This window comes from Phasianus colchicus, chromosome 36, assembly GCF_987193195.1.
Source record: "Phasianus colchicus chromosome 36, bPhaCol1.hap1.1, whole genome shotgun sequence".
In the NCBI taxonomy this organism is placed as follows: Eukaryota; Metazoa; Chordata; class Aves; order Galliformes; family Phasianidae; genus Phasianus; species Phasianus colchicus.
Window position 1 is genome coordinate 1,341,126 of NC_143471.1, and position 26,867 is coordinate 1,367,992.

The 26,867-nt window shown below is 60.7% G+C and overlaps 1 protein-coding gene across 1 annotated transcript in view; it reads left to right on the forward strand.

The window, feature by feature from the left end:
- LOC149913572 (uncharacterized) overlaps positions 1-26,867 on the forward strand; it is a gene marked incomplete at its 5' end in the record, with an annotated part of 76,051 nt that overhangs the window by 33,990 nt on the left and 15,194 nt on the right. The window contains 4 exons of the mRNA XM_090129340.1: positions 1,077-1,226; positions 5,513-5,661; positions 13,726-13,889; positions 20,318-20,510. Coding sequence (XP_089985466.1) covers positions 1,077-1,226; positions 5,513-5,661; positions 13,726-13,889; positions 20,318-20,510 — 656 coding nt within the window. The remainder of the gene's footprint in view (positions 1-1,076; positions 1,227-5,512; positions 5,662-13,725; positions 13,890-20,317; positions 20,511-26,867) is intronic.

Here is a 26,867-nt window from a genome sequence, read left to right on the forward strand (position 1 = left end):
TGGGGCTATTTGTGGGCGTGGCCTTTTAGGGGTTGCCTATGAGGATGGGCGTGGCTTTATGGGTAGGCGTGGCCTATTGGGATCACACATGATGGGCGTGGCTTATGGGCGGGCGTGGCCTATTGGGGGGTGTCAATGGGTTGGGCGTGGCTATTGGTGGGCGTGGCCTATGGGTTGCATACAAGAGTGGGAGTGGCTTATGGGTGGGCGTGGCCTATCGGGAGCTGTCTAGGAGGTGGGCGGGGCTAACGGGTGGGCGTGGCCTCTGGGGATGCATTAGATGGTGGGCGTGGCTTATGAGTGGGCGTGGCCTATTGGGGAGTTGTCTGTGAGGACGGGCGTGGCTAATGGGTGGGCGTGGCCTATGGGGTTGCCTATGGGTGGGCGTGGCTAACGGCTGGGCGTGGCCTGTGGAGGATTGTGTATGGGCTAGGCGTGGCTATTGGTGGGCATGGCCAATGGGAGTTGCATATGATGGTGGGCGTGGCTTATGGGTGGGTGTGGCCTATTGGGGAGTTGTCAATGAGGTGGGCGTGGCTACGGGGTGGGCGTGGTCTGTGGGGGTGCCTATGATTGTGGGCGTGGCTATTGGGTGGGCGTGGCCTATTTGGGATTGCATGTGCGCCGGGCGTGGCTTAAGGGTGGGCGTGGCCTAGTGGGGAGTTGACTATGAGGTGGGCGTGGCTTACGGGTGGGCGTGGCCAATGGAGGGTTGCCTATGATTGTGGGCGTGGCTACGGGGTGGGCGTGGGCTATGGGGTTCCGTATAACAGTGGGCGTGGTTTATGGGTGGGCGTGGCCTAGTTGGGAGTTGTCTATGCGGTGGGCGTGGCTACGGAGTGGGCGTGGCCTGTGGGGGGGTTTGCCTCTGTTTGTGGGCGTGGCTACGGGGTGGGCGTTGTCTATGGGATTCCGTATAACGGTGGGCGTGGCTTTATGGTGGGCGTGGCCTATCGGGGCTCGCACGCGACGGGCGCGGCTTATGGATGGGCGTGGCGGAGGCGGTGGGCGGAGCCACGGGGGGCGTGGCTTATGGGGGTGGTGTGGGCGTGTCCTGTGACGGCCCCGCCCCGCAGAGCGGCTGTGGACGGCGCCGGAGCTGCTGCGCGACGCGGCCCTGGAGCGGCGCGGCTCGTTCCGCGGCGACGTGTTCGGCATCGGCATCATCATGCAGGAGGTCATCTGCCGCAGCGCCCCCTACTGCATGCTGGGGCTGCCCGCGGAGGGTACGCCAAAAAAAAAGAAAAAAACCCCCCCCAAACCCCCCCCCCCACTGCGCCCCACAGCGCCTCCAAGAGCCCCCGGCCCCACATCGACCCCCCCCTTCACGTCGCATCCACACCGAGATCCCCCCACACACAGCCGCCCCATCGCCACCCCGCAACCCCTCAAAGGCCCCCCAAACCCACCCGGGACCCCCAACCCCTGCACACCACACTCACCCCCCCAGCTCCACCCCCAACCCCCTCCCAACCCCCCCCCCTCCCAACACGTGTCTCACTCCCCCCCCCGACTCCCCCCGACTCCCCCCTAGAGATCATCGAGAAGGTGGCCCGCCCCTCAAAGACCCCCTTGACCCCCCCACCACCACACCACAACCCCTCATTCACCCCCACCTCCCCCCCAAACCCTTCCCAAGACCCCCCCCCCACCAACACGTCTCTCACTCCCCCCCCAAACCCCTCAAAGACCCCCCAGCCCCTCAAAGACCCCCTTGACCCCCCCATCACCACCCCACAACCCCTCATTCACCCCCCCAGCTCCCCCCCAACCCCCCCAAAACCCACCTAACCCCCCCATCACCACCCCCAACCCCTCAAAGACCCCCCAGCTGCCCCCCAAACCCACCCAAGACCCCCCAACGCATCCCCCCCCAAAGCCCTCCCTGCACACCACACCCACCCCCCGACCCCTCAAAGACCCCCGGACCCCCCCATCAACCCCCCCTTCACACCTCACCCACCCCAACCCCCCCAAGACCCCCCTTAAACCTCCCCATCAATACACTCCAACCCCTCAAAGACCCCCGTAAGCCCCCCTTAAACCCCCCCAACCCTACAAAGCCCCCCTTACCCCATCAACACCCCTCATTCATCCCCCACCTACCCCCCCAAACCCCTCCCAAGACCCCCCAACCCCTCAAAGACCCCCGCAATCCCCCCATCACCACCCCACAACCCCTCCTTCCCCCCCCAGCTCCCCCCCAACCCCCCCAAAACCCACCTAACCCCCCCATCACCACCCCCAACCCCTCAAAGACCCCCCAGCTGCCCCCCAAACCCACCCAAGACCCCCCAACGCATCCCCCCCCAAAGCCCCCCCTGCACACCACACCCACCCCCCGACCCCTCAAAGACCCCCAGACCCCCCCATCAACCCCCCCTTCACACCTCACCCACCCCAACCCCCCCAAGACCCCCCTTAAACCTCCCCATCAATACACTCCAACCCCTCAAAGACCCCCGTAAGCCCCCCTTAAACCCCCCCAACCCTTCAAAGACCCCCTAACCCCATCAACACCTTTCATTCACCCCCCACCTACCCCCCAAACCCCTCAAAGACCCCCCTTAACCCCCCCCATCACCGCCCTTATTGACCCCCCACCTACCCCCCAAACCCCTCAAAGACCCCCCCAGCCCCTCAAAGACCCCCGCAATCCCCCCATCACCACCCCGCAACCCCTCATTCACACCCCAGCTCCCCCCCAACCCCCCCAAAACTTACCTAACCCCCCCATCACCACCCCCAACCCTTCAAAGAGCCCCCAGCTGCCCCCCAAACCCACCCAGGACCCCCAACCCCTGCACACCACACTCACCCCCCGACCCCTCAAAGACCCCCTGATGCCCCCAACCCCCCCCTTCACACCACCTACCCCCCCAAAAACCTCCCAAGACCCCCCCAACCCCTCAAAGACCCCCGTAAGCCCCCCATAAACCCCCCCAACCCTTCAAAGACCCCCTAACCCCATCAACACCCCTCATTCACCCCCCACCTACCCCCCCAAACCCCTCAAAGACCCCCTTTAACCCCCCCATCACCGCCCTTATTGACCCCCCACCTACCCCCGAAACCCCTCAAAGACCCCCCCAGCCCCTCAAAGACCCCCGCAATCCCCCCATCACCACCCCACAACCCCTCCTTCCCCCCCCAGCTCCCCCCCAACCACCTCCCAAGCCCCCCCCCCACCAACACGTCTCACTCCCCCCCCAACCCCTCAAAGACCCCCCAACCCCCCCCATCACCACCCCACAACCCCTCATTCACCCCCCAGACCCCCCCAACCCCCCAAAAACCCACCTAAACCCCCCATCACCACCCCACAACCCCTCATTCCCCCCCCAACCCCCTCCCAACACCCCCCCCAACACGTGTCTCACTCCCCCCCCCAACCCCTCAAAGACCCCTGCAACCCCCCATCACCACCCCACAACCCCTCCTTCTCCCCCCCAGCTCCCCCCCAACCCCCTCCCATGCCACCCCCCCCAACACGTGTCTCACTCCCCCCCCAAACCCCTCAAAGACCCCCCCAGCCCCTCAAAGACCCCCCCATCCCCCCCATCACCACCCCACAACCCCTCATTCACCCCCCAGACCCCCCCAACCCCCCCAAAACCCACCTAAACCCCTCATCACCACCCCCGAACCCCTCCTTCCCCCCCCAACTCCCCCCCAACCCCCTCCCAACCCCCCCCCACCCCTCCCAACACGTGTCTCACTCCCCCCCCCGCCCCCCCCCGACTCCCCCCTAGAGATCATCGAGAAGGTGGCCCACCCCTCAAAGACTCCCCTGGACCCCCCATCACCACCCCACAACCCCTCATTCACCCCCAGACCCCCCCCAACCCCCCCAAAACCCACCTAACCCCCCAATCACCACCCCACAACCCCTCCTTCCCCCCCCAGCTCCCCCCCAACCCCCTCCCAAGCCCCCCCCCCCCACCAACACGTCTCACTCTCCCCCCAACCCCTCAAAGATCCCCCCAACCCCCCCATCACCACCCCACAACCCCTCCTTCCCCCCCACAGCTCCCCCCCAACCCCCTCCCAACCCCCCCCCAACCCCCCCCAACACGTGTCTCACTCCCCCCCCAACCCCTCAAAGACCCCCCCATCACCACCCCACAACCCCTCCTTCCCCCCCACAGCCCCCCCCCAACCCCCCCCAACCCCTTCCCAAGCCCCCCCCACCCCCACTCCCCCCCCAAACCCCTCAAAGACCCCCTTGACCCCCCCATCACCACCTCACAACCCCTCCTTTCCCCCCCAGCTGCCCCCCAAACCCCTCCCAAGACCCCCCCAGCCCCTCAAAGACCCCCCCAACCCCCCCCATCACCACCCCACAACCCCTCCTTCCCCCCTCAACTCCGCCCCCAACCCCCTCCCAACCCCCCCCCAACCCCCCCCAACACGTGTCTCACTCCCCCCCCCGCCCCCCCCCCGACTCCCCCCTAGAGATCATCGAGAAGGTGGCCCACCCCTCAAAGACCCCCCTGGACCCCCCATCACCACCCCACAACCCCTCATTCACCCCCCACCTACCCCCCCAAACCCCTCAAAGACCCCCCCAGCCCCTCAAAGACCCCCTTGACCCCCCCATCACCACCCCACAACCCCTCCTTCCCCCCCCAGCTCCCCCCCAAACCCCTCCCAAGACCGCCCCAAAGACGTGTCTCACTCCCCCCCCCACCCCCAACCCTTCAAAGACCACCCTTAAACCCCCCATCACCACCCTTATTGACCCCCCACCTACCCCCCAAACCCCTCCCAGCACCCTTCCAGCCCCGCAAAGACCCCCTTGATCCCCCCATCACCTCCCCACAACCCCTCATTCACCCCCCAGACCCCCCCAACCCCCCCAAAACCCACCTAAACCCCCCATCACCACCCCACAACACCTCCTTCCCCCCCCAGCTCCCCCCAACCCCCTCCCAAGCCCCCCCCCCAACACGTGTCTCACTTCCCCCCCCAACCCCTCAAAGACCCCCTTGACCCCCCCATCACCTCCCCACAACCCCTCATTCACCCCCCAGACCCTCCCCAACCCCCCCAAAACCCACCTAAACCCCCCATCACCACCCCACAACCCCTCCTTCCCCCCCCAACTCCGCCCCCAACCCCCTCCCAACCCCCCCCCCCAACACGTGTCTCACTTCCCCCCCCAACCCCTCAAAGACCCCCTTGATGCCCCCATCACCACCCCACAACCCCTCCTTCCCCCCCCCAGCTCCCCCCCAACCCCTTCCCAAGCCCCCCCCCCTCCCAACACGTCTCTCACTCCCCCCCCAGCCCCTCAAAGACCCCCTTGACCCCCCCATCACCACCCCACAACCCCTCCTTCCCCCCCCCAGCTCCCCCCCAACCCCCCCAAAACCCACCTAAACCCCCCATCACCACCCCACAACCCCTCCTTCCCCCCCCAACTCCGCCCCCAACCCCCTCCCAACCCCCCCCCCACCCCCCCCAACACGTGTCTCACTCCCCCCCCCGCCCCCCCCCGACTCCCCCCTAGAGATCATCGAGAAGGTGGCCCGCCCCCCCCCGCTGTGCCGCCCCGCGGTGTCTGCGGACCAGGCGCCCCTGGAGTGCATCCACCTGATGAAGCAGTGCTGGAGCGAGCAGCCCGAGCGCAGACCCAACATCGACCAGATCTTCGACCAGGTGGGGGGGGGGGGGGGGGCGTGGGGGGGGTGGGGAGGGGGTATGGGGGCAATAGGGGGCAGTTGGGGGAGGATATGGGGGCAATAGAGGGGTTTGGGGGGGGATGTGGGGGGGTATGGGGGCAATAGGGGGCGTTTGGGGGGGCAGTTGGGGGGTATGGGGGCAATAGGGGGCGTTTGGGGGGGGATGTGGGGGCAATAGGGGGTTTGGGGGGGATATGGGGGGGTATGGGGGCAATAGGGGGCGGTTGGGAGTGATGTGGGGGCAATGGGGGGGTTGGGGGGGGACATGAGGGGGGTATGGGGGGGATATGGGGGGACATGGGGGGGTATGGGGGCAATAGGGGGCAGTTGGGAGTGATTTTTGGGGGTATGGGGGCAATAGGGGGCGTTTGGGGGGGATGTGGGGGCAATAGGGGGGGTTGGGAGGGATGTGTGGGGGGTATGGGGGCAATAGGGGGCGTTTGGGGGGGATGTGGGGGCAATAGGGGGTTTGGGTGGGGATATGGGGGGGATATGGGGGGACATGTGGGGGTATGGGGGCAATAGGGGGCGTTTGGGGGGATGTGGGGGCAATGGGGGCGGTTGGTGGGGGATGTGGGGGGTATGGGGGCAATAGGGGGTGTTTGGGGGGGGATATGGGGGCAATGGGGGCGGTTGGGGGGGGACATGAGGGGGGTATGGGGGGGATATGGGGGGGTACGGGGCAATAGGGGGCGGTTGGGAGTGATGTGGGGGGGTATGGGGGCAATAGGGGGCGGTTGGGGGGGATGGGGGGGCAATAGGGGGGGGTTGGGAGGGATGTGGGGGGGGTATGGGGGCAATAGGGGGCGTTTGGGGGGGGATGTGGGTGCAATGGGGGCAGTTGGGAGTGATTTTTGGGGGTATGGGGGCAATAGGGGGCGTTTGGGGGGGGATGTGGGGGCAATGGGGGCAATGGGGGGGTTGGGGGGGGACATGAGGGGGGTATGTGGGGGATATGGGGGGACATGTGGGGGTATGGGGGCAATAGGGGGCGGTTGGGGGGGCAGTTGGGGGGTATGGGGGCAATAGGGGGCGTTTGGGGGGGATATGGGGGGGTATGGGGGCAATAGGGGGCGGTTGGGGGGGATGTGGGGGGGTATGGGGGAAAAAGGGGGCAGTTGGGGGGGGATGTGGGGGCAATGGAGGGGGTTCGGGGGGATGTGGTGGGTATGGGGGCAATAGGGGGCAATTGCGGGGGGATGTGGGGGGAATAGGGGGGATTGGGGGGGATATGGGGGGATGTGGGGGCAATAGGGGGCAGTTGGGAGTGATGTGGGGGGGTATAGGGGAATAGGGGGCGTTTGGGGGGGGATGTGGGGGCAATGGGGGGGGTTGGGGGGGGACATGAGGGGGGTATGGGGGGGATATGGGGGGACATGGGGGGGTATGGGGGCAATAGGGGGCAGTTGGGAGTGATTTTTGGGGGTATGGGGGCAATAGGGGGCGTTTGGGGGGGATGTGGGGGCAATAGGGGGGTTTGGGTGGGGATATGGGGGGGATATGGGGGGACATGTGGGGGTATGGGGGCAATAGGGGGCGGTTGGGGGGGATGTGGGGGCAATGGGGGCAATAGGGGGCGTTTGGGGGGGGATGTGGGGGCAATGGAGGGGGTTGGGGGGGATATGGGGGGTATGGGGGCAATAGGGGGCAATTGCGGGGGGATGTGGGGGGAATAGGGGGGATTGGGGGGGATATGGGGGGGATATGGGGGGGTATGGGGGCAATAGGGGGCGTTTGGGGGGGATGTGGGGGGTTATGGGGGTAATAGGGGGCAGTTGGGGGGGATGTGGGGGCAATGGGGGGGGTTGGGGGGGATATGGGGGCAATGGGGGCGGTTGGGGGGAGACATGAGGGGGTATGGGGGGGTATGGGGGCAATAGGGGGCGTTTGGGGGGGGATGTGGGGGCAATGGAGGGGGTTGGGGGGCAGATGTGGGGGGGTATGGGGCCAATAGGGGGCGGTTGGGGGGGATGTGGGGGGGTATGGGGGCAATAGGGGGCGTTTGGGGGGGGATGTGGGGGCAATGGAGGGGGTTGGGGGGGATGTGGGGGGGTATGGGGGTAATAGGGGGCGATTGGGGGGGATATGGGGGGTATGGGGGCAATAAGTGGCGTTTGGGGGGGGATGTGGGGGCAATGGGGGCAATGGGGGGGTTGGGGGGGGACATGAGGGGGGTATGTGGGGGATATGGGGGGACATGGGGGGGTATGGGGGCAATAGGGGGCGGTTGGGGGGGGATGTGGGGGCAATGGGGGGGGTTGGGTGGGGATATGGGGGGTTATGGGGGGACATGGGGGGGTATGGGGGCAATAGGGGGCGTTTGGGGGGGATGTGGGGGCAATGGGGGGGGTTGGGGGAGGATATGGGGGCAAAGGAGGGGTTTGGGGGGGGATGTGGGGGGGTATGGGGGCAATAGGGGGCGTTTGGGGGGGGATGTGGGGGCAATGGAGGGGGTTGGGGGGGATATGGGGGGGATATGGGGGGGTATGGGGCCAATAGGGGGCGTTTGAGGGGGGATGTGGGGGGGTATGGGGGTAATGAGGGGGGGTTGGGGGGGATATGGGGGCAATGGGGGCGGTTGGGGGGCATATGGGGGGGATATGGGGGGGTATGGGGGCAATACGGGGCGATTGGGAGGGGATGTGGGGGCAATTGGGGGGGTTGGAGGGGATATGGGGGGGATATGGGGGGACATGGGGGGGTATGGGGGCAATAGGGGGCGTTTGGGGGAGGATGTGGGGGCAAAGGGGTGGTTGTGGGGGGATATGGGGACGTATGGGGGCAATAGGGGGCATTTGGGGGAGATTTCGGGGCAATGGGGGGGATATGGGGTGATATGGGGGCAAAAGGGGGGGATGGGGGGGAAATGGGGGCAATGGGGAGGATATGGGGTGGATGGGGGGCTATGGGGGCAATAGGGGGAGTTTGTGGGGGTATGTGGGGGCAATGGGGGAGGTTGAGGGGGATGTGGGGGGGTATGGGGGCAATAGGGGGCGATTGGGGGGGGATGTGGGGGCAATAGGGGGGATTGGGGGGGATATGGGGGGGATGTGGGGGGGTATGGGGGCAATAGGGGGCGTTTGGGGGGGATGTGGGGGCAATGGGGGGGTTGGGAGGGATGTGTGGGGGGTATGGGGAGAATAGGGGGCGTTTGGGGGGGGATGTGGGGGGAATAGGGGGGATTGGGGGGGATATGGGGGAGTATGGGGGCAATAGGGGGCGGTTTGGGGGGATGTGGGGGGGTTTGGGGGCAATAGGGGGCGTTTGGGGGGGGATGTGGGGGCAATGGAGGGGGTTGGGGGGGGATATAGGGGGGATATGGGGGGACATGTGGCGGTATGGGGGCAATAGGGGGCAGTTGGGAGTGATGTGTGGGAGGTATGGGGGCAATAGGGGGTGTTTGGGGGGGGATGTGGGGGCAATAGGGGGTTTGGGGGGGATATGAGGGGGATATAGGGGGGTATGGGGGGGGTATGGGGGCAATAGGGGGCGGTTGGGGGGGATGTGGGGACAATAGGGGGGGGTTGGGAGGGATGTGGGGGGGTATGGGGGCAATAGGGGGCGTTTGGGGGGGGATGTGGGGGCAATAGGGGGTTTGGGTGGGGATATGGGGGGGATATGGGGGGACATGTGGGGGTATGGGGGCAATAGAGGGCGGTTGGGGGGGATGTGGGGGTTATGGGGGTAATAGGGGGCAGTTGGGGGGGATGTGGGGGCAATGGGGGCGGTTGGGGGGAGACATGAGGGGGTATGGTGGGGTATGGGGGCAATAGGGGGCGTTTGGGGGGGGATGTGGGTGCAATGGGGGGGGTTGGGTGGGGATATGGGGGGGATATGGGGGGGATATGGGGGGACATGGGGGGTATGCGGGCAATAGGGGGCGGTTAGGGGGAATGTGGTGGGGTATGGGGGAAAAAGGGGGCAGTTGGGGGGGATGTGGGGGCAATGGGGGGGGGTTGGGGGGAGACATGAGGGGGTATGGGGGGGTATGGGGGCAATAGGGGGCGGTTGGGGGGGATGTGGGGACAATAGGGGGGGGTGGGGAGGGATGTGGGGGGGTATGGGGGCAATAGGGGGTGTTTGGGGGGGGATGTGGGGTCAATGGGGGGTTGGGGGGGATTTGGGTCAATAGGGGGGATTGGGGGGGGAAATGGGGGCAATAGGGGGGGTTGGGGGGGATGTGGGGGGGTATGGGGGCAATAGGGGGCGATTGGGGGCGGATGTGGGGGGGTATGGGGGTAATGGGGGGGGTTGGGGTGGATATGGGGGCAATGGGGGCGGTTGGGGGGGACATGAGGGGGTATGGGGGGGTAATGGGGGAAGTATGGGGGCAAAAGGGGGCATTTGGGGGGAGATGTGGGGGCAATAGGGTGCGATTGGGGGGCGATTGGGGGCGTATGGGGGCAATAGGGGGCGTTTGGGGGGGATGTGGGGGCAATGGGGGGGTTGGGGGGGGATATGGGGGGGTATGGGGGCAATAGGGGGCGTTTGGGGGGGGATTTGGGGTCAATAGGGGGGTTTGGGGGGGGAAAATGGGGGCAATGGAGGGGGTTGGGGGGGATGTGGGGGGTATGAGGGCAATAGGGGGCGATTGGGGGGCGATTGGGGGCGTATGGGGGCAATAGGGGGCGATTGGGGGGGGATGTGGGGGGGTATGGGGGCAATAGGGGGCGATTGGGGGGGGATGTGGGGGCAATGGGGGGGATTTGGGGGCAATAGGGGGGAGATGGGGGATGGGGGGAAAAAGGGGTCAATGGGGGGGATATGGGGGGGTATGGGAGGAATAGGAGGCGTTTGGGGGAGATATGGGGGCAATGGGGGGGGTTAAGGATTGGGGGGGGATATGGGGGCAATAGGGGGACGGACGGACATGGGGGGGGGTATGGGGTCAGTAGGGGGCGTTTGGGGGGGATATGGGGTCAATGGGGGGTGAGGGACATTAGGAGGGGATATGGGGGCAATACGAGGGGGTTTGGGGATTGGGGGGGGATATGGGGTCTATAGGGGGGAGTTGGGGGATTGGGGAGATATGGGGGGGTGAGGGACATGGGGAGGGGATATGGGGTCAATAGGGGATTTTGGGGGGTTGGGGGGGGATATGGGGGCAATAGGGGGGATTTGGGGATTGGGGGGGGATATGGGGGCAATAGGGAGGTTTGGGGGATTGGGGGAGGATATGGGGTCAATAGGGGGGCTTTAGGGATTGGGGGGGGATATGGGGGGGCTGAGGGACATGGGGGGGCGGATATGGGGTCAATAGGGGATTTGGGGGGATTGGGGGGTGGTTAACGGAAAATAAGGGCCTGAGGTGAGATGATGAGAGAGGGAGGTGATCTATGGGGTGTGAGATTTGGGGTTGGATGCACCAGAAAAAGGGAGGTGTGGGACACAGGGGTGGATTGGGGTCGTTTGGGATCGGGGATTTGGGGTTGGATTGATAAAAAAAACGGAGATATGGGACACAGGGGTGGATTGGGGTCATTTGGGATCGGGGATTTGGGGTTGGATGGACCAAAAACGGAGATATGGGACACGGGGGGGGATTGGGGTCATTTGGGATTGGGGATTTGGGGCCAAAAAAACAGAGATATGGGACACGGGGGGGGATTGGGGTCATTTGGGATCAGAGATTTGGGGTTGGACGGACCAAAAAAATCGAGATATGGGACACAGGGATGGTTTGGGATCATTTGGGATCGGGGATTTGGGGTTGAGTGGGTCAAAAACTGAGATATGGGACAAGGGGTGGATTGGGGTCGTTTGGGATTGGGGATTTGGGGTTGGATGGATGAAAAATGGAGATATGGGACACAGGGGGGGATTGGGGTCATTTGGGATCCGGGATTTGGGGCGAAAAAAACGGAGATATGGGACACAGGGGTGGTTTGGGATCATTTGGGATCGGGGATTTGGGGTTGGATGGACCAAAAAAACAGAGATATGGGACATGGGGGGTGGATTGGGGTCATTTGGGATTGGGGATTTGGGGTTGGAATGGCTCAAAAACGGAGATATGGGACACAGGGGTGGATTGGGGTCATTTGGGATCGGGGATTTGGGGTTGGAATGGCTCAAAAACGGAGATATGGGACATAGGGAAGGATTAGGGTCATTTGGGATCGGGGATTTGGGGTTGGATGGACCAAAAACGGAGATATGGGACACGAGGGTGGATTGGGGTCATTTGGGATCGGGGATTTGGGTCTGGATGCACCAAAAAAAAGGAGATATGGGACACAGCGGGGATTGGGGTCATTTGGGATCGGGGATTTGGGGTTGGATGGACTGAAAAAACGGAGATATGGGACACAGGGGTGGATTGGGGTTATTTGGGATCGGGGATTTGGGGCCAAAAAATGGAGATATGGGACACAGGGGTGGATTGGGGTCGTTTGGGATCGGGGATTTGGGGTTGGATTGGTAAAAAAAACGGAAATATGGGACACAGGGGTGAGTTGGGATCATTTGGGTTCAGGGATTTGGGGTTGGACGGACCAAAAAAATCGAGATATGGGACACAGGTGTGGATTGGGGTCATTTGGGATCGGGGATTTGGGGTTGGATGGACCAAAAATCGAGATATGGGACACGGGGGGGATTGGGGTCGTTTGGGATCGGGGATTTGGGGCTGGATGCACCAAATAAAAGGAGATATGGGACACAGGGGTGGATTGGGGTCATTTGGGATCCGGGATTTGGGGCCAAAAAAACGGAGATATGGGACACAGGGGTGGATTGGGGTCATTTGGGATCGAGGATTTGGGGTTGGAATGGCTCAAAAACGGAGATATGGGACACGGGGGGGGATTGGGGTCATTTGGGATTGGGGATTTGGGACCAAAAATGGAGATATGGGACACAGGGGTGGTTTGGGATCATTTTGGATCGGGGATTTGGGCTGGATGCACCAGAAAAAAGGAGATATGGGACACAGGGGTGGATTGGGGTCATTTGGGATTGGGGATTTGGGGCCAAAAAAACGGAGATATGGGACACAGGGGTGGTTTGGGATCATTTGGGATCGGGGATTTGGGGTTGGATGGACCAAAAATCGAGATATGGGACAAGGGGGTGGATTGGGGTCATTTGGGATCCGGGATTTGGGGCCAAAAAAACGGAGATATGGGACACGGGGGTGGATTGGGGTCGTTCGGGATCGGGGATTTGGGGTTGGATTGGTCAAAAAAACGGAGATATGGGACACGGGGGGATTGGGGTCATTTGGGATTGGGGATTTGGGACCAAAAAAATGGAGATATGGGACACAGGGGTGGATTGGGGTCATTTGGGATCGAGGATTTGGGGTTGGAATGGCTCAAAAACGGAGATATGGGACACGGGGGGGGATTGGGGTCATTTGGGATTGGGGATTTGGGACCAAAAATGGAGATATGGGACACAGGGGTGGTTTGGGATCATTTTGGATCGGGGATTTGGGCTGGATGCACCAGAAAAAAGGAGATATGGGACACAGGGGTGGATTGGGGTCATTTGGGATTGGGGATTTGGGGCCAAAAAAACGGAGATATGGGACACAGGGGTGGTTTGGGATCATTTGGGATTGGGGATTTGGGGTTGGATGGACCAAAAATCGAGATATGGGACACGGAGGGGATTGGGGTCATTTGGGACCGGGGATTTGGGGCTGGATGCACCAGAAAAAAGGAGATATGGGACACAGGGTGGTTTGGGATCATTTGGGATTGGGGATTTGCGGTTGGATGCACCAGAAAAAAGGAGATATGGGACACAGGGGTGGATTGGGGTCATTTGGGATCGAGGATTTGGGGTTGGAATGGCTCAAAAACGGAGATATGGGACACAGGGGTGGATTGGGGTCATTTGGGATCGGGGCTTTGGGGTTGGACGCACCAAAAATCGAGATACGATTCCGGGATGTTGCGACACCAGCCGACGGGACGAATCGTTTTCTACGGGATCAACGATTTGGGATGGGCTGCGGTCGGGACTTCACCACTTTTTTCTTTTTTGGGATTTCTCCGCTTTTGTGGGGTTTTTTTTTTTTTGGGATTGCCGTCAGTTCAAGAGCATCAACAAGGGCCGCAAGACCAACATCATCGACTCGATGCTGCGCATGCTGGAGCAGTACTCCAGCAACCTGGAGGACCTGATCCGCGAGCGCACCGAGGAGCTGGAGATCGAGAAGCAGAAGACGGACAAACTGCTCACCCAGATGCTGCCCCCGTCAGTCCTGGGGGGGGGCGGGGGGGGGGTTAATGGGGTTGGGGTCGGTGTTGGAGCCTATTTGGGGTATTGGAGCCTATTTGGGGTCTGTGGGGCTGGGGAGGGGGTGGGGAATGGGGTGGGGTTGGTGTTGGATCCTATTTGGGGTCGGTGGGGCTGGAGATGGTTGGCCATTGGAATTGGAGCCTATTTGGGGTCTGTGGGGCCAGGGGGGTCAATGGGGTTGGGGTCGGTGTTGGAGCCTATTTGGGGTCTGTGGGGTTGTAGAGGGGGTGGGGAATGGGCTGGGGTTGGTGTTGGAGCCTATTTGGGGTGTGTGGGGTTGTAGAGGGGGTCGGGAATGGGGTGGGGTTGGTGTTGGAGCCTATTTGGGGTATTGGAGTCTATTTGGGGTATTGGACCCTATTTGGGGTCTGTGGGGTTGTAGAGGGGGTGGGGAATGGGGTGGGGTTGGTGTTGGACCCTATTTGGGGTCGGTGGGGCTGGAGATGGTTGGCCATTGGAATTGGAGCCTATTTGGGGTCTGTGGGGCCAGGGGGGTCAATGGGGTTGGGGTCGGTGTTGGAGCCTATTTGGGGTCTGTGGGGTTGTAGAGGGGGTGGGGAATGGGGTGGGGTTGGTGTTGGAGCCTATTTGGGGTATTGGACCCTGTTTGGGGTCTGTGGGGCTGGAGTTGGTTGACCATTGGAATTGGAGCCTATTTGGGGTCTGTGCGGCTGGGGACGGGGTGGGGAATGGGGTGGGGTTGGAATTGGACCCTATTTGGGGTATTGGAGCCTATTTGGGGTCTGTGGGGTTGTAGAGGGGGTGGGGAATGGGGTGGGGTTGGTGTTGGAGCCTATTTGGGGTATTGGAGTCTATTTGGGGTATTGGACCCTATTTGGGGTCTGTGGGGTTGTAGAGGGGGTGGGGAATGGGGTGGGGTTGGTGTTGGACCCTATTTGGGGTCTGTGGGGTTGTAGAGGGGGTGGGGAATGGGGTGGGGTTGGAATTGGAGCCTATTTGGGGTATTGGAGCCTATTTGGGGTCTGTGGGGTTGTAGAGGGGGTGGGGAATGGGGTGGGGTTGGAATTGGAGCCTATTTGGGGTCTGTGGGGCTGGGGAGGGGGTGGGGAATGGGATGGGGTTGGTGTTGGCCCCTATTTGGGGTCTGTGGGGCTGGAGGTGGTTGGTCAGTGGGGTGGGAGGTGCCGGACCCTGTTTGGGGTCTGTGGGGTTGTAGACGGGGTGGGGAATGGGGTGGGGTTGGTGTTGGAGCCTATTTGGGGTATTGGAGTCTATTTGGGGTATTGGACCTTGTTTAGGGTCTGTGGGGCTGGGGAGGGGGCAGTCAGTGGGGTGGGGTTGGTGTTGGAGCCTATTTGGGGTCTGTGGGGCTGGAGGTGGTTGGTCATTGGGATGGGGTTGGTGTTGGACCCTATTTGGGTTCTGTGAGGTCAGAGGTGGTTCGCCATAGGGTGGGGGTTGGAATTGGTCCATATTTGGGGTTTGTGGAGCTGGAGATGTTCGGCCATTGGGGTGGGGTTGGTGTTGGAGCCTATTTGGGGTCTGTGGGGCTGGAGGTGGGTGGCCATTGGAATTGGCCCCTATTTGGGGTATTGGACCCTATTTGGGGTATTGGATCCTATTTGGGGTATTGGACCCTGTTTGGGGTCTGTGGGGCTGGGGAGGGGGTGGTCAATGGGGTGGGGTTGGTGTTGGACCCTATTTGGGGTCTGTGAGGTCAGAGGTGGTTCGCCATAGGGTGGGGGTTGGAATTGGTCCATATTTGGGGTTTGTGGGGCTGGAGATGTTCGGCCATTGGGGTGGGGTTGGTATTGGAGCCTATTTGGGGTCTGTGGGGCTGGAGGTGGTTGGCCATTGGAATTGGAGCCTATTTGGGGTCTGTGGGGCTGGGGAGGGGGTGGTCAATGGGGTGGGGTTGGTGTCGGAGCCTATTTGGGGTCTGTGGGGCTGGGGAGGGGGTGGTCAGTGGGATGGGGTTGGAGCCAGACCCTATTTGGGGTCTGTAGGGCTGGAGGTGGTTGGTCAGTGGGGTGGGGTCGGTGCCAGACCCTATTTGGGGTCTGTGGGGCTGGGGAGGGGGCGGTCAGTGGGGTGGGGACGGTGTTGGATCCTATTTGGGTCTGTGGGGCTGGAGAGGGGGTGGTGAATGGGGTGGGGTTGGTGTTGGAGCCAATTTGGGGTATTGGAGCCTATTTGGGGTCTGTGGGGCTGGGGAGGGGGTGGTCAATGGGGTGGGGTTGGAATTGGAGCCTATTTGGGGTCTGTGGGGCTGGGAGGGGGTGGTCAATGGGGTGGGGTCAGTGTTGGAGCCTATTTGGGGTCTGTGGGGTTGTAGAGGGGCTGGGGAATGGGGTGGGGTTGGTGTTGGAGCCTATTTGGGGTATTGGACCCTATTTGGGGTCTGTGGGGCCGGGGGATTCAATGGGGTGGGAGGTGCCGGACCCTGTTTGGGGTCTGTGGGGCTGCAGAGGGGGTTGTGAATGGGGTGGGGTTGGTATTGGATCCTATTTGGGGTCTGTGGGGCTGGAGGTGGTTGGCCATGGGAATTGGACCCTATTTGGGGTCTGTGGGGTTGTAGAGGGGGTGGGGAATGGGGTGGGGTTGGTGTTGGACCCTATATGGGGTATTGGAACCTATTTGGGGTCTGTGGGGCTGGAGGTGGTTGGTCAGTGGGGTGGGGTCAGTGCCGGACCCCGTTTGAGGTCTGTAGGGCTGGGGAGGGGGTGATGAATGGGGTTTAGTTGGAATTGGGGCCTATTTGGGGTATTGGACCCTGTTTGGGGTCTGTGGGGCTGGTGAGGGGGTGGGGAATGGGGTGGGGTTGGAATTGGAGCCTATTTGGGGTCTGTGGGGCTGGGAGGGGGTGGTCAATGGGGTGGGAGGTGCCGGACCCTATTTGGGGTCTGTGGGGTTGTAGAGGGGGTGGGGAATGGGGTGGGGTTGGAATTGGACCCTATTTGGGGTATTGGAGCCTATTTGGGGTCTGTGGGGTTGTAGAGGGGTGGGGAATGGGGTGGGGTTGGTGTTGGAGCCTATTTGGGGTATTGGAGCCTATTTGGGGTCTGTGGGGCTGGAGTTGGTTGGCCATTGGAATTGGACCCTATTTGGGGTCTGTGGGGGTGGGGAGGGGGTGGGGAATGGGGTGGGGTTGGAATTGGAGCCTATTTGGGGTATTGGACCCTATTTGGGGTCTGTGGGGCCGGGGGATTCAATGGGGTGGGAGGTGCCGGACCCTGTTTGGGGTCTGTGGGGCTGCAGAGGGGGTTGTGAATGGGGTGGGGTTGGTATTGGATCCTATTTGGGGTCTGTGGGGCTGGAGGTGGTTGGCCATTGGAATTGGCCCCTATTTGGGGTCTGTGGGGCAGGAAGTGGGTGGTCAATGGGGTTGGGGTCGGTGCCGGACCCTGTTTGGGGTCTGTGGGGTTGTACAGGGGGTGGGGAATGGGGTGGGGTTGGTGTTGGACCCTATTTGGGGTCTGTGGGGTTGTAGAGGGGCTGGGGAATGGGGTGGGGTTGGTGTTGGAGCCTATTTGGGGTATTGGAGTCTATTTGGGGTATTGGACCCTATTTGGGGTATTGGACCTTGTTTGGGGTCTGTGGGGCTGGAGATGGTTGGTCATTAGGGTGGGCTTGGAATTGGACCCTATTTCGGGTATTGGACCCTATTTGGGGTCTGTGGGGCTGAAGTTGGTTGGCCATTGGGTTGGGGTCGCTGTTGAACGCCTGTTTGGGGTCTGTGGGGATGTAGAGGTGGTGGGGAATGGGGTGGGGTTGGTATTGGAGCCTATTTGGGGTATTGGACCCTATTTGGGGTCTGTGGGGCTGGGGAGGGGGCAGTCAGTGGGGTGGGGTCGGTGTTGGAGCCTATTTGGGGTATTGGACCTTGTTTGGGGTCTGTGGGGCTGGGGAGGGGGCAGTCAGTGGGGTGGGGTTGGTGTTGGAGCCTATTTGGGGTGTTGGAGCCTATTTGGGGTCTGTGGGGCTGGAGTTGGTTGGCCATTGGAATTGGACCCTATTTGGGGTCTGTGGGGCTGGGGACGGGGTGGGGAATGGGGTGGGGTTGGAATTGGAGCCTATTTGGGGTATTGGACCCTGTTTGGGGTCTGTGGGGTTGTAGAGGGGGTGGTCAATGGGGTGGGGTTGGAATTGGAGCCTATTTGGGGTCTGTGGGGCTGGGGAGGGGGTGGTCAATGGGGTGGGAGGTGCCGGACCCTGTTTGGGGTCTGTGGGGTTGTAGAGGGGGTGGGAAATGGGGTGGGGTTGGTGTTGGACCCTATTTGGGGTCTGTGGGGCTGGGGAGGGGGCAGTCAGTGGGGTGGGAGGTGCCGGACCCTGTTTGGGGTCTGTGGGGTTGTAGAGGGGGTGGGGAATGGGGTGGGGTTGGTGTTGGAGCCTATTTGGGGTATTGGAGTCTATTTGGGGTATTGGACCTTGTTTGGGGTCTGTGGGGCTGGAGATGGTTGGTCATTAGGGTGGGCTTGGAATTGGACCCTATTTCGGGTATTGGACCCTATTTGGGGTCTGTGGGGCTGAAGTTGGTTGGCCATTGGGTTGGGGTCGCTGTTGAACGCCTGTTTGGGGTCTGTGGGGATGTAGAGGTGGTGGGGAATGGGGTGGGGTTGGTATTGGAGCCTATTTGGGGTCTGTGGGGCCGGGGGGGTCAATGGGGGTGGGGTCGGTGTTGGACCCCTGTTTGGGGTCTGTGGGGTTGTAGGGGGGGTGGGGAATGGGGTGGGGTTGGTGTTGGATCCTATTTGGGGTCGGTGGGGCTGGAGATGGTTGGCCATTGGAATTGGAGCCTATTTGGGGTCTGTGGGGCCGGGGGGGTCAATGGGGTTGGGGTCGGTGCCAGACCCTGTTTGGGGTCTGTGGGGCTGGGGAGGGGTGGTGAATGGGGTGGGGTTGGGATTGGAGCCTATTTGGGGTCTGTGGGACTGGAGGTGGTTGGCCATTGGAATTGGAGCCTATTTGGGGTCTGTGGGGTTGTGGAGGGGGTGGGGAATGGGGTGGGGTTGGAATTGGAGCCTATTTGGGGTATTGGACCCTATTTGGGGTATTGGATCCTATTTGGGGTATTGGACCCTGTTTGGGGTCTGTGGGGCTGGGGAGGGGGTGGTCAATGGGGTGGGGTTGGTGTTGGAGCCTATTTGGGTTCTGTGAGGTCAGAGGTGGTTCGCCATAGGGTGGGGGTTGGAATTGGTCCATATTTGGGGTTTGTGGGGCTGGAGATGTTCGGCCATTGGGGTGGGGTTGGTGTTGGAGCCTATTTGGGGTCTGTGGGGCTGGAGGTGGTTGGCCATTGGAATTGGACCCTATTTGGGATCTGTGGGGCTGGAGGTGGTTGGTCAGTGGGTTGGGGTCGGTGTCAGACCCTGTTTGGGGTCTGTGGGGCTGGGGAGGGGGTGGTCAATGGGGTGGGGTCGGTGTTGGATCCTATTTGGGGTGTGTGGGGCTGGAGATGGTTGGTCATTAGGGTGGGATTGGAATTGGACCCTATTTGGGGTCTGTGGGGTGGGAGGGGGTTGGTCAGTGGGGTGGGGTTGGAATTGGCCCCTATTTGGGGTCTGTGGGGCTGGAGGTGGTTGGTCATTGGGGTGGGGTCGGTGCCGGACCTTGTTTGGGGTCTGTGGGGCTGGGGAGGGAGTTGGTCAGTGGGGTGGGGTTGGGATTGGACCCTATTTGGGGTCTGTGGGGTGGGAGGGGGTTGGTCAGTGGGGTGGGGTTGGGATTGGACCCTATTTGGGGTCTGTGGGGCTGGGGAGGGGGTGGTGAATGGGGTGGGGTTGGTATTGGACCTATTTGGGGTCTGTGGGGCTGGAGATGGTTGGTCATTAGGGTGGGCTTGGAATTGGACTCTATTTGGCGTATTGGACCCTATTTGGGGTCTGTGGGGCTGGACGTGGTTGGTCAGTGGGGTGGGGTCGGTGCCGGACCCTGTTTGGGGTCTGTGGGGCTGGGGAGGGGGTGGTGAATGGGGTGGGGTTGGTATTGGACCTATTTGGGGTCTGTGGGGCTGGAGATGGTTGGTCATTAGGGTGGGCTTGGAATTGGAACCTATTTGGGGTATTGGACCCTATTTGGGGTCTGTGGGATGGGAGGGGGTTGGTCAGTGGGGTGGGGTTGGGATTGGAGCCTATTTGGGGTCTGTGGGACTGGAGGTGGTTGGCCATTGGAATTGGCCCCTATTTGGGGTCTGTGGGGCTGGAGGTGGTCGCCATTGGAATTGGCCCCTATTTGGGGTCTGTGGGGCTGGAGGTGGTCGCCATTGGCCCATTGGGGTCGATCATGGTGGAGGTGGTCCCGGCAGCCTTTAGGACCCGTAGGGCAGGACAGGCGGATGGGGCGCATGGAGCCGTGGGGTCAGCTGCGCCCCACAAGCACCCAACCCACGCTTGGCCCCAACCCCCCCCCCCGCCCCACAGCTCGGTGGCCGAGGCGCTGAAGATGGGGACCCCGGTGGAACCCGAATACTTCGAGGAGGTGACGCTGTACTTCAGCGACATCGTGGGCTTCACCACCATCTCGGCCATGAGCGAGCCCATCGAGGTGGTCGATCTCCTCAACGACCTCTACACCCTCTTCGACGCCATCATCGGCGCCCACGACGTCTACAAGGTCAGCTCCGGCCCTGGCGGCTGCGCGTGGCTCGTGGTGGCCACAAACAGGGCATGAGGTCATCTTGGGTTTCTTAGTGGCCACAAGCATGGGATGGGATCTGCTCGTGGTTCCTGGTGGCCACAACTTTGGGATGAGATCTGCTCGTGGCTCGTGGTGGCCACAACCAGGGGATGAGGTCATTTTGGGTTTCTTAGTGGCCACAACCACGGGATGAGGTCGTCTTGGGTTTCTTAGTGGCCACAAGCATGGGATGAGGTCTGCTCGTGGTTTGTGGTGGCCACAACCATGGGCTGAGTTCGTCTTGGGTTTCTTATTGGCCACAACCATGGGATGAGGTCTGCTCGTGGTTCTTGGTGGCCACAACCATGGGATGAGGTCTGCTCGTGGTTCGTGGTGGCCACAACCAGGGCATGAGGTCGTCTTGGGTTTCTTAGTGGCCACAACCATGGGATGAGGTCATTTTGGGTTTCTTAGTGGCCACAAGCATGGGATGAGGTCTGCTCGTGGTTCCTGGTGGCCACAACCAGGGGATGAGGTCTGCTCGTGGTTCCTGGTGGCCACAACCCTGGGATGAGGTCGTCTTGGGTTTCTTAGTGGCCACAGCCGTGGGATGAGGTCTGCTCGTGGTTCTTGGTGGCCACAACCTTGGGATGAGGTCGTCTTGGGTTTCTTAGTGGCCACAACTGTGGGACGTGATCTCCTTGTGGTTCGTGGTGGCCACAAGCATGGGATGAGATCTGCGTGTGGTTCGTGGTGGCCACAACCTGGGCATGAGGTCGTCTTGGGTTTCTTATTGGCCACAACCATGGGATGAGGTCATTTTGGGTTTCTTAGTGGCCACAGCCATGGGATGAGGTCTGCTCGTGGTTCTTGGTGGCCACAACCAGGGCATGAGGTCGTCTTGGGTTTCTTAGTGGCCACAGCCGTGGGATGAGGTCGGCTCGTGGTTCTTGGTGGCCACAGCCATGGGATGAGGTCGTCTTGGGTTTCTTAGTGGCCACAGCCATGGGATGAGGTCGTCTTGGGTTTCTTAGTGGCCACAAGCATGGGATGAGATCTGCTCGTGGCTCTTGGTGGCCACAACCAGGGCATGAGGTCGTCTTGGGTTTCTTAGTGGCCACAACTGTGGGATGTGATCTCCTTGTGGTTCGTGGTGGCCACAAGCATGGGATGAGGTGTTTTTGGGTTTCTTAGTGGCCACAACCATGGGATGGCATCTGCTCGTGGTTCGTGGTGGCCACAGCCATGGGATGAGGTCGTCTTGGGTTTCTTAGTGGCCACAACTGTGGGATGAGGTCTGCTCGTGGTTCTTGGTGGCCACAACCTTGGGATGAGGTCGTCTTGGGTTTCTTAGTGGCCACAGCTGTGGGATGTGATCTCCTTGTGGTTCGTGGTGGCCACAAGCATGGGATGAGATCTGCGTGTGGTTCGTGGTGGCCACAACCAGGGCATGAGGTCGTCTTGGGTTTCTTAGTGGCCACAACTGTGGGATGAGGTCTGCTCGTGGTTCCTGGTGGCCACAGCCATGGGATGAGGTCATTTTGGGTTTCTTAGTGGCCACAACCATGGGATGAGGTCGTCTTGGGTTTCTTAGTGGCCACAGCCATGGGATGAGATCTGCTCGTGGTTCTTGGTGGCCACAGCCATGGGATGAGGTCATTTTGGGTTTCTTAGTGGCCACAACCCTGGGATGAGGTCGTCTTGGGTTTCTTAGTGGCCACAACTGTGGGACGTGATCTCCTTGTGGTTCGTGGTGGCCACAAGCATGGGATGAGGTGTTTTTGGGTTTCTTAGTGGCCACAACCATGGGATGGCATCTGCTCGTGGTTCTTGGTGGCCACAGCCATGGGATGAGGTCATTTTGGGTTTCTTAGTGGCCACAACCATGGGATGAGGTCGTCTTGGGTTTCTTAGTGGCCACAAGCATGGGATGGGATCTCCTCGTGGTTCCTGGTGGCCACAACTTTGGGATGAGATCTGCTTGTGTCTCGTGGTGGCCACAACCAGGGGATGAGGTCTGCTCGTGGTTCCTGGTGGCCACAACCCTGGGATGAGGTCGTCTTGGGTTTCTTAGTGGCCACAACTGTGGGATGTGATCTCCTTGTGGTTCGTGGTGGCCACAAGCATGGGATGAGGTCGTCTTGGGTTTCTTAGTGGCCACAACTGTGGGACGTGATCTCCTTGTGGTTCGTGGTGGCCACAAGCATGGGATGAGATCTGCGTGTGGTTCGTGGTGGCCACAACCTGGGCATGAGGTCGTCTTGGGTTTCTTAGTGGCCACAACCATGGGATGAGGTCATTTTGGGTTTCTTAGTGGCCACAGCCATGGGATGAGGTCTGCTCGTGGTTCTTGGTGGCCACAACCAGGGCATGAGGTCGTCTTGGGTTTCTTAGTGGCCACAGCCGTGGGATGAGGTCGGCTCGTGGTTCTTGGTGGCCACAGCCATGGGATGAGGTCGTCTTGGGTTTCTTAGTGGCCACAGCCATGGGATGAGGTCGTCTTGGGTTTCTTAGTGGCCACAAGCATGGGATGAGATCTGCTCGTGGCTCTTGGTGGCCACAACCAGGGCATGAGGTCGTCTTGGGTTTCTTAGTGGCCACAACTGTGGGATGTGATCTCCTTGTGGTTCGTGGTGGCCACAAGCATGGGATGAGGTGTTTTTGGGTTTCTTAGTGGCCACAACCATGGGATGGCATCTGCTCGTGGTTCGTGGTGGCCACAGCCATGGGATGAGGTCGTCTTGGGTTTCTTAGTGGCCACAACTGTGGGATGAGGTCTGCTCGTGGTTCTTGGTGGCCACAACCTTGGGATGAGGTCGTCTTGGGTTTCTTAGTGGCCACAGCTGTGGGATGTGATCTCCTTGTGGTTCGTGGTGGCCACAAGCATGGGATGAGATCTGCGTGTGGTTCGTGGTGGCCACAACCAGGGCATGAGGTCGTCTTGGGTTTCTTAGTGGCCACAACTGTGGGATGAGGTCTGCTCGTGGTTCCTGGTGGCCACAGCCATGGGATGAGGTCATTTTGGGTTTCTTAGTGGCCACAACCATGGGATGAGGTCGTCTTGGGTTTCTTAGTGGCCACAGCCATGGGATGAGATCTGCTCGTGGTTCTTGGTGGCCACAGCCATGGGATGAGGTCATTTTGGGTTTCTTAGTGGCCACAACCCTGGGATGAGGTCGTCTTGGGTTTCTTAGTGGCCACAACTGTGGGACGTGATCTCCTTGTGGTTCGTGGTGGCCACAAGCATGGGATGAGGTGTTTTTGGGTTTCTTAGTGGCCACAACCATGGGATGGCATCTGCTCGTGGTTCTTGGTGGCCACAGCCATGGGATGAGGTCATTTTGGGTTTCTTAGTGGCCACAACCATGGGATGAGGTCGTCTTGGGTTTCTTAGTGGCCACAAGCATGGGATGGGATCTCCTCGTGGTTCCTGGTGGCCACAACTTTGGGATGAGATCTGCTTGTGTCTCGTGGTGGCCACAACCAGGGGATGAGGTCTGCTCGTGGTTCCTGGTGGCCACAACCCTGGGATGAGGTCGTCTTGGGTTTCTTAGTGGCCACAACTGTGGGATGTGATCTCCTTGTGGTTCGTGGTGGCCACAAGCATGGGATGAGGTCGTCTTGGGTTTCTTAGTGGCCACAACTGTGGGACGTGATCTCCTTGTGGTTCGTGGTGGCCACAAGCATGGGATGAGATCTGCGTGTGGTTCGTGGTGGCCACAACCTGGGCATGAGGTCGTCTTGGGTTTCTTAGTGGCCACAACCATGGGATGAGGTCATTTTGGGTTTCTTAGTGGCCACAGCCATGGGATGAGGTCTGCTCGTGGTTCTTGGTGGCCACAACCAGGGCATGAGGTCGTCTTGGGTTTCTTAGTGGCCACAGCCGTGGGATGAGGTCGGCTCGTGGTTCTTGGTGGCCACAGCCATGGGATGAGGTCGTCTTGGGTTTCTTAGTGGCCACAGCCATGGGATGAGGTCGTCTTGGGTTTCTTAGTGGCCACAAGCATGGGATGAGATCTGCTCGTGGCTCTTGGTGGCCACAACCAGGGCATGAGGTCGTCTTGGGTTTCTTAGTGGCCACAACTGTGGGATGTGATCTCCTTGTGGTTCGTGGTGGCCACAAGCATGGGATGAGGTGTTTTTGGGTTTCTTAGTGGCCACAACCATGGGATGGCATCTGCTCGTGGTTCGTGGTGGCCACAGCCATGGGATGAGGTCGTCTTGGGTTTCTTAGTGGCCACAACTGTGGGATGAGGTCTGCTCGTGGTTCTTGGTGGCCACAACCTTGGGATGAGGTCGTCTTGGGTTTCTTAGTGGCCACAACTGTGGGATGTGATCTCCTTGTGGTTCGTGGTGGCCACAAGCATGGGATGAGATCTGCCTGTGGTTCGTGGTGGCCACAACCAGGGCATGAGGTCGTCTTGGGTTTCTTAGTGGCCACAACTGTGGGATGAGGTCTGCTCGTGGTTCCTGGTGGCCACAGCCATGGGATGAGGTCATTTTGGGTTTCTTAGTGGCCACAACCATGGGATGAGGTCATCTTGGGTTTCTTAGTGGCCACAGCCATGGGATGAGATCTGCTCGTGGTTCTTGGTGGCCACAGCCATGGGATGAGGTCATTTTGGGTTTCTTAGTGGCCACAACCCTGGGATGAGGTCGTCTTGGGTTTCTTAGTGGCCACAACTGTGGGACGTGATCTCCTTGTGGTTCGTGGTGGCCACAAGCATGGGATGAGGTGTTTTTGGGTTTCTTAGTGGCCACAACCATGGGATGGCATCTGCTCGTGGTTCTTGGTGGCCACAGCCATGGGATGAGGTCATTTTGGGTTTCTTAGTGGCCACAACCATGGGATGAGGTCGTCTTGGGTTTCTTAGTGGCCACAAGCATGGGATGGGATCTCCTCGTGGTTCCTGGTGGCCACAACTTTGGGATGAGATCTGCTTGTGTCTCGTGGTGGCCACAACCAGGGGATGAGATCTGCTCGTGGTTTCTGGTGGCCACAACCCTGGGATGAGGTCGTCTTGGGTTTCTTAGTGGCCACAACTGTGGGATGTGATCTCCTTGTGGTTCGTGGTGGCCACAAGCATGGGATGAGGTCGTCTTGGGTTTCTTAGTGGCCACAACTGTGGGACGTGATCTCCTTGTGGTTCGTGGTGGCCACAAGCATGGGATGAGATCTGCGTGTGGTTCGTGGTGGCCACAACCTGGGCATGAGGTCGTCTTGGGTTTCTTAGTGGCCACAACCATGGGATGAGGTCATTTTGGGTTTCTTAGTGGCCACAGCCATGGGATGAGGTCATTTTGGGTTTCTTAGTGGTCACAGCCGTGGGATGAGGTCTGCTCGTGGTTCTTGGTGGCCACAGCCATGGGATGGGATCTGCTCGTGGTTCCTGGTGGCCACAACCATGGGATGAGGTCGTCTTGGGTTTCTTAGTGGCCACAACTGTGGGATGAGATCTGCTCGTGGTTATTGGTCGCCACAACCAGGGCATGAGGTCGTCTTGGGTTTCTTAGTGGCCACAGCCATGGGATGGGATCTGCTCGTGGCTCGTGGTGGCCACAACTGTGGGATGAGGTCTGCTCGTGGCTCGTGGTGGCCACAACCAGGGGATGAGGTCTGCTCGTGGTTCCTGGTGGCCACAACCATGGGATGAGGTCGTCTTGGGTTTCTTAGTGGCCACAACTGTAGGATGTGATCTCCTTGTGGTTCATGGTGGCCACAACCATGGGATGAGATCTGCCTGTGGTTCCTGGTGGCCACAACCAGGGCATGAGGTCTTCTGGGTTTTCTTAGTGGCCACAAGCATGGGATGAGGTCTGCTCGTGGTTCCTGGTGGCCACAGCCATGGGATGGGATCTGCTCGTGGTTCTTGGTGGCCACAGCCATGGGATGAGGTCATTTTGGGTTTCTTAGTGGCCACAGCCGTGGGATGAGGTCTGCTCGTGGTTCTTGGTGGCCACAGCCATGGGATGAGATCTGTTCGTGGCTCTTCGTGGCCACAACCATGGGCTGAGGTTGTCTTGGGTTTCTTAGTGGCCACAACCGTGGGATGAGATCTGCTCGTGGCTCTTGGTGGCCACAACCAGGGGATGAGGTCGTCTTGGGTTTCTTACTTGCCAGAAGCATGGGATGAGATCTGCTTGTGGTTCGTGGTGGCCACAACCATGGGCTGAGGTCGTCTTGGGTTTCTTAGTGGCCACAGCCATGGGATGGGATCTGCTCGTGGTTCGTGGTGGCCACAACTCTGGGATGAGGTCATCTTGGGTTTCTTAGTGGCCACAACTGTGGGATGTGATCTCCTTGTGGTTCGTGGTGGCCACAAGCATGGGATGAAATCTGCGTGTGGTTCGTGG